Raw genomic sequence first — 7,823 nt, 5'->3', positions numbered from 1 at the left:
GCTGGAACTTAATATCTCTGAAACACAGGACTTTTTTTTTCCCCCGGACTTGACTCCCTACTCTCAGGAAGGGGCTGACACTCATTTGAGAAGAGCCGAGTGGATCCCGACAGTCTCAACCTTAGTGCCTTTTCTTTACAGGGGATGAGAGGAAGTTTTTACAAAGGGGCAGAGGAGGTCTCACAAGTCCATACTCTTGTACCCTCTCCTGCAGGAGCTGAATAGCAGTCAGAAGGACCTTCGACGGGGAGGAAAATCCATCAACTGTAGATACTGATAATAGCTTACCAGCAGCTGTGCAGGCTTAAATCAGCTGTGCACAATATTTGGAAACAAATGTGGGATCTTCCCAGTTTGCAGCTCCACATTGAACTTGAAATTGCTGACTTATGCTGAACTGCCTTTTCGAAGCTGCACGAGCTTCAAGAGGTGCTGTTATGACTCAATGGGCTATGGCAACCTTATCTCCAAGCCAGAAGCTCAACTTCCACTCCAGGACTTGATAGGCATAGAACATTTGTTCAGAACATGGCCAAATGGGTTGGGAATGGACCTGAAAATCCTGCTACCCCAGGCCAATACCAGGTGGGCAAGGGCAGGAGAGATTGATGGTCAGCCAAGCAACACAAAGAAAGTGGAGTCTCTGCCACTGCTATGCAGAGCTCCAGGCTGCAACATGCAGGGGCGGTTACTAGGCAGTCATCGTGGATCAAGTTGATCCTGTTCTGGCTGCAGTGGATCACAAGACCTGTCTCTTTGACCCTAACTGTGGTGGAGGTCATGGCGCTATGGATCAGATCTGCTTTTGGTAAGGGAACCGAACAAAGAGCCTCCATAAAAGTGCTAAAAAAAAAGCTTTCTAAATTTCGAAGACAGAGAGGGGTTAAACAGCTCTTGCAAGAGTCTGAAAGGATTTACTCTTAGTCTTCGGCTGTTGTACCTCCTTGTTAACTCAATTTCACTAAAGTAAGCAAGCAGAAATCAAAATAGCTTCAGCTTAACAAACTAGACTTAGGAATCTGAATTCTTGGAAAAGATAAAGGAAGATTTGTGTTTATAGAGCAACTTTCATGACCACCAGACACCTCAAAAGCACATTATACCCAATGAAATACTTGTTGCAGTGGAGTCCCTGTTGTAATGTAAGAAACAGGGCCATTTGCACATAGCTAACCTCCACAAGCTGCTTCTGTACAGCTGGTCCAAATGTAATTAGAGTCAGCATGGAAACAGACCTTTCGGTCCAACCCGTCCATGCCGACCAGATATCCCAACCTAATCTAGTCCCAGCTGCCAGCACCCGGCCCATATCTCTCCAAACCCTTCCTATTCATATACCCATCCAAATGCCTCTTAAATGTTGCAATTGTACCAGCCTCCACCACTTCCTCTGGCAGCTCATTCCATACACATACCACCTTCTGCGTGAAAAAGTTGCCCCTTAGGTCTCTTTTATATCTTTCCCCTCTCACCCTAAACCAATGCCCTCTAGTTCTGGACTCCCCAATCCCAGGGAAAAGACTTTGTCTATTTATCCTATCCATGCCCCTCATAATTTTATAAACCTCTATAAGGTCACCCCTGAGCCTCCGACGCTCCAGGGAAAACAGCCCCAGCCTGTTCAGCCTCTCCCTGTAGCTCAGATCCTCCAAGCCTGGCAACATCCTTGTAAATCTTTTCTGAACCCTTTCAAGTTTTTGATAGGAAGGAGACCAGAATTGCACGCAATATTCCAAAAGTGGCCTAACCAATGTCCTGTGGAGCCGCAACATGACCTCCCAACTCCTGTACTCAATGCTCTGACCAATAAAGGAAAGCATACCAAACGCCTTCTTCACTATCCTATCTACCTGCGACTCCACTTTCAAGGAGCTATAAGCCTGCATTCCAAGGTCTCTTTGAAACTGATTTTTCTTGGTGACCTTTTTGCAAATATCTATTTGCACAATTCATGTGATTGAGAGAGTACCTTTAGTTTTAGGTCATATAACAACTTTTACTCAGTTCTGAAGAAGGGTCATGGGACCCAAAATGTTCACTCTGCTTTCTCTCCACAGATGCTGCCAGACCTGTAGAATTTTTCCAGAAATTTCTGTTCTTGTTAATAACTTTTACTTTGGATAGTTATAGGTTAAATGGAAGATAAAATGATATTAAGAAACTAGTAAATAACCTTAAAGTGAGAGCAAATCCATCAAGCTTGGAATAATTATTGTTAAAAGATAATTGGTGCTCATCTTTCAAGGCCACATTGGCAGTGAGAAAACTTACACAATGGAATGACCCATCTTTGAACCTCTTGGTAGAGCCAAAGGGTCTAGAAAAAAAAAGGATATTTATACCGCGAATGGATATAATTGAATCGTGATTTATTACTTCATTTCATTTAGCAAATACGGCAATGGTGACATAAGGAAAACCTTCTTTTCCCACACAGTATGTGGTTAGGGTCTGAAAAGCACAGCCTGAGAGTATGGTGGGGCAAATTCAAATGGAGGCTTTCAAGACAAAATTGTATTGTTGTTTTAACAAAAAGGAAAGACTATGGGAAGGACTATAGAGAGAAGCTAGGTGGTCTAGACATTTGGAAAGCCAGTGATGAGATGAATGGCCTCTTTCTGCATTCTCGATCCTGTGCACAATTTGATAATGGTCACATTGTCTGATTTTGTGATGTTGATCAAGGGAGAAATATTGGTCAGGCTACCAGGGAGAATTATCCTCATCTTTTTCAAATAGGTCATAGCTGATGGGTAGAGGGCAGATGGGTCTTGTCTGAAAGATGACAGCTGATGCAGTCATCAATGTAGTGGAGGAAAAGTTGGGGAATGGTGCTGGTGTAACTACGGAAGATGGACTGTTCTATTTAGCCGACAAAGTGACAGGCATAGCTGGGGCCCAAATGGATGTCCATGGCTACCCCTTTGGTCTGGAGGAAGTGGGAGGATTCAAAAGGAGAAATTATTGAGTGTGAGGACCAGTTCAGCCAAAGGAATAAGATTGTCAGTGGAAGGGTACTTGTGGGGATATTGAGAGAGGGAGAAACGGAGGGCTTGGAGGCCCTGGTCATGGCAGATGGATGTGTAGAGGGATTGGATGTCCATGGTGAAGATGAGGTGTTGGGGCCAGGGAAACAAAAGGCTTGGAGGATGTGGAGGGCATGGGTGGTGTCCCAAATATATGTGGGGAGCTCCTGGACCAGGGGGATAGGACAGTGTCAAGGTACGTGGAGATGAGTTTGGTGGGGCAGGAATGGGCCGAGACAATGGGTCGGCCGGGGTAGTCAGGCTTGTGAACCTTGGGGAGGAGGTAGAACCGGACGGTGCGGGGTTCGCAAACTATGAGGTTGGAAGCTGTGGGTGGGAGATCCCCTGAGGTGATGAGGTTGTGGATGGTCTGGGAGATGATGGTTTGGTGATGGGAGGTGAGGTTGTGGTCGAGGAGTTTATTTCCAATTGCTGCTGGGACAGTGAGCACCTCAATCTGTCCACCCCCTTCACCCACACCAACCTCTCACCCTCACAATGTGCAGCCCTCCACTCCCTCTGCTCCAACCCCAACCTCACCATCAAACCAGCGGACAGTGGTGAGGGGGAAATGGGGGGGGGGGGGGGGTAGGGGGAGGAAAAAGAGTGGCAGTTTGGTGCACTGACCTCTATACCACTGAAGCCAGGCGCCAACTCAAAGACACCTCCTCCTACTGCCCCCTCAACCACGACCTCACCCCCCCCATCACCAAACCATCATTTTCCAGACCGTACACAACCTCACCACCTCAGGGGATATTCCACACACAGCTTCCAATCTTAGTTCTATTTCCTTCCCAAGATCCACAAGCCTGACTACCCCAGTTGACCCATCGTCTCAGCCTGCTCCTGCCTCCCCGAACTCATCTCCACCTACCTCGATACTGTCTTATCCCCCCAGTCCAGGAACTCCCCACATACATTCGAGGCTTACCCCACGCTCTCCACCACCTCCAAGACTTTCGTTTCCCTGGGGCCCCCTCTATCTTCCGTAGTTACACCAGCACCATTCCTCACCTTTTCCCTCCATGACATTGATGACTGCATCGGGGCCATCTTGTGCTCCCACAAGGAGGCTGAACAGTTCATCAGCTTCATCGACACATCCCACCCCGACCTTAAGTTCACCTGGACCATTCAGACACCTCCCTCCTCTTCCTGGATCTCTCCATCTCCATCAATGGCGACCGACTCAACACTGACATCTTCTACAAACCCACCAACTCCCACAGCTATCTGAACTACACTCCCTTCCACACCTACTCGCAGAGAGCTTCAGAGAACATCGCCGCGTCACCTGCACCAACCAACTCCACCACCCCATGGCTGAACACTTCAACTCCCTCTCACACTCCGCAAAGGACATGCAAGCCCTGGGCCTCCTCCACCACTGTTCCCTCACCACCCGATACTTCTAGGAAGAACGCCTCATTGCCCACCTTGGGACTCTCCAACCCCATGGCATTAATGTGGATTTCACCAGCTTCCTCATTTCCCCTCCCCCTACTTTATCCCAGTTCCAACCTTCCAGCTCAGCACCATCCCCATGACCTGTCCCACCTGTCCATCTTCCTTCCCACCAATCTGCTCTACCTTCCCCTCTGACCTATCACCATTACCTCCATCTCCATCCACCTATCACACTCTCAGCTACCTTCCCCCAGCCCCACCCCCCCTGCCTCACAGCCCCATTCTGATGAAGGGCTTTTGCCCTAAACATCCATTCTCTTGCTCCTCAGATGCTACCTGACCTGCTGCACTTATCTAGCACCACATTCTCGACTCTAATCTCCAGCATCTGCAGTCCTGGAGATTAGAGTTTCTCGTTCACGGAGATTTATGCAAAGTTGTGGTCTTGAAGAGGAAATTGTGCTACATTGTATCTAGTGTTTTGTCTGAGTCAAATCACATTTCATACAGAGTCCCGAACAAAATGCTGCCTTTATAAAATACCAGATAAAGAAACAACTCTTACAATGAATGGATGTAACAATTTGCATTTATTTAGTGTATTTAAATCCTTGTTTCATTCATTCATGGGAACAGAAAATATCCCAAGGCTACAGTCAGAGAGAACATTTAGGACTTTGATTGGGTCCTTTCAATACTGTGGCAGAAACAGCTGATCATAGCACCAACTGCCAGAAAGCTAAATAGGCATCATGTTCTCTTGGAGGTGCCACCCATGATGCTTCAGACATGACTCCCTGGTTGGATTTTCATCTCAACAGGAGCACGTCACTTGGTGCCTCCTAAATGAGAATTTATTAGATTGTGGATTGAACAGGATGAGAAATAAATAGGGTGTGATATATACAGGCTGCAGAAAGAACAAACTGGATGGGTCACTGGATCACACTTGCTTAGACTGTGCTCTTGTGTTCCAACAAATGGCAGTTGGCTACATCACCAACACAATCTACATTCATATAGAACCTCTAGCATAGAGAGAGATACCCTAAAACACTTTCCAGAGACAGAGAGAGACAGAGAAATGTTTTCAATTCCTATTGGAAAAAGCCATAAAAGTGTGAATGCAACTCTGTGAACCACACCACCTCAGTGTATCCCAGTAAAGTGTTAGTTAAACAGGTCAGCCCCTTTATTGTAACAGAAAAGGGCAGCTTTGGAAAGAAAGGGTTCAACTTGCAAGCTTCTGCAGGCAATAACAAAAATTCAAAATCAAAGTTCACCTGATCCATGAAGAAGATATTTACCTGTCCTCTCAAGTGTTCACTTAAACAAGTGAAACCTCCAACTCACTGGCAGCACTCAATTAACATTTAAAAGGAACTATTGATGTTCCCAGAAGAGTTGAAATATACAAGGCATGAATAAACAGAATAAGTGTTCTTGTAATGCAGGAAGATTTGCATCTTTCTAGTTAGCATCTCACCATGCAGTGAATTATTTGGAAGAGTAAAGTCTACGAACTGATTTGCAAAGAGGGACAAGTATTTCCAGAACCGCAGTCGCTATTATCTTTTTTTAAAAATACAACTTTGTAAATCTGACTCCAACTCCTGTGCACAGGTCTCCCAAGAGCTAGAAAACAGACAGAGCAGGATTCACTGAGCTCTTCTGTCGCTCTTGTGAATCACAAGTTCACTTTGTCAGTGTCATGAGCACAGGGTTTGAAACAGTCTAAAACTAACAGCGAGGATCCAAGTTGCTCTCTACACTGAATCCCACAGTGTCAGTGACTCTGCCAGCGGAAGAATAAAAAAGGCACGATTTCGGGGAAAGGGAGATGGGGAAAATAGGCATCCAGACAACATTGTTCGACCTACAGAAGCGCCTGGAGGCTCCTGCTGAGATGAAATAGACACGAAACATCATGAAATGGCTTTAAACGAGAACTCGGCTGAATGCTTCTGGAAAGAGCCACTTCGCAGTTCAGTTCAATTCCCGATACACACGTCAGGGGGATAAAAGCTGAAACAATTAAACATTTCTTGTGACCCAATGCGGTCAAACTTGCAGCCTGTCAGACGCGAAATCTCACCCTCAGCTCTACCCCAACAAGAGGGGGGCTTTGGGGAAAAGTCCGCGTGAACTTCGAAGGTTACCCGAGGTTGGTGCCCACTTCACGTTCACATGAGCTTGAACTGACTGGCCATGGACCTGATCTTTCCGACCTGTTAACACACCGAGAGTCAGGCCACGGAAAACTGCAGCCAACCTGAAGCAGGCGCTCCCACACAGCAGCCTCAGTTTATCGTTAGGTGATTGCGCAAAAATCTTAAGCAAACAGGTTTTTATAACTCCCAGTTTCCGTCTCCAAATAAAAGGCTTGTCATTAGATTTTTCCCTCTTTTACAAAAAGATACTTTTTAAAAATCACTCGGAAAGAAGTAACGCCCCCAAGTTAGTTTCATCAAAAAGTTTGAGAGCACCGTTTTGGGACACAAGACAGAAATAAGATTACAATTGTAGATTTTAAAAAAGACAGAAAGCATAGGGTCGACCCCACCTACCTGACTGTGAGGTAACACCATTTACAATCCATACTAAGTATATTTCCAACACCTGTAACTTGGTCATCTTGTCCAGAAATGCGCTCTTTTCTTTAATTTCCTGCCCCTATGAAATTACTTCCATCGCCTTTTTTTCAAGCAGACGGCGATAGCATCGAGAATCCAGCTTTTGAAAACTTTGGGAAATGTTTTCAAAGTTTCTAATTTCCACTCTTGAGTAAGTAACGCGTGCAACCCGCTCCCAGTCAGTTTCACGCTGAGTACTATCAATTACATTGGGCTGATATGACACATGAGATTGGCTGCTCTCCAGCTTTCTGAGGCCAATCGCATCATTAGGAAGGTGTGAAACTGCACCACAAAGATATCTACAGTCGTTTCAGAAAGCAAGGGGACAATTTAATTTACGAAAGTAGACGGGAATTGAGCTGTTAATATTGTGAAGAGATTTCGATTATTTAAACGGTCGCATTTTGAGAAACACTTACCAAAAAAAAAGTTGCCAACTTCATCAATCCCTTTATAGCAAATACATTAGTTTGCAGTTTATTTAAATGCCGGGAGCCCAAGGAAATTGAAAGCTGAAAGTGGGGATTCTTGCTGGATTCATGAACAAACTGATTTACATTTGCAATCACTATTCACGTTTCTCGCATCCTGAAATGTAACACTTTCTGCACGAAGGCCCCGAACTAACATGCTGTACATTAAATACACATATACAATCAACTAAAAACAGTGCCGCTAATGTAGCTCCCTACATTTCTTGCTCTCGCTCCTGTCCTTAAGACGCGGGTTTAAAGTGGATTACAGTCCTGTG

General features: G+C 45.5%; 1 protein-coding gene across 2 annotated transcripts in view; it reads right to left on the bottom strand.

The window, feature by feature from the left end:
* Window positions 1-7,392, bottom strand: part of LOC140471259 (receptor tyrosine-protein kinase erbB-4-like) — a 170,775-nt gene extending 163,383 nt beyond the window's left edge. For both annotated transcript variants that reach the window (XM_072567223.1, XM_072567222.1), the window contains exon 1: window positions 7,004-7,392. In XM_072567223.1, coding sequence (XP_072423324.1) covers window positions 7,004-7,070 — 67 coding nt within the window. In that variant the 5' untranslated portion in view covers window positions 7,071-7,392. The remainder of the gene's footprint in view (window positions 1-7,003) is intronic.
* Window positions 7,393-7,823: the final 431 nt, after the last annotated feature.

Source organism: Chiloscyllium punctatum, chromosome X (assembly GCF_047496795.1).
Source record: "Chiloscyllium punctatum isolate Juve2018m chromosome X, sChiPun1.3, whole genome shotgun sequence".
NCBI classification, from domain to species: domain Eukaryota; kingdom Metazoa; phylum Chordata; class Chondrichthyes; order Orectolobiformes; family Hemiscylliidae; genus Chiloscyllium; species Chiloscyllium punctatum.
This window is presented reverse-complemented; position numbering and strand designations above follow the sequence as displayed.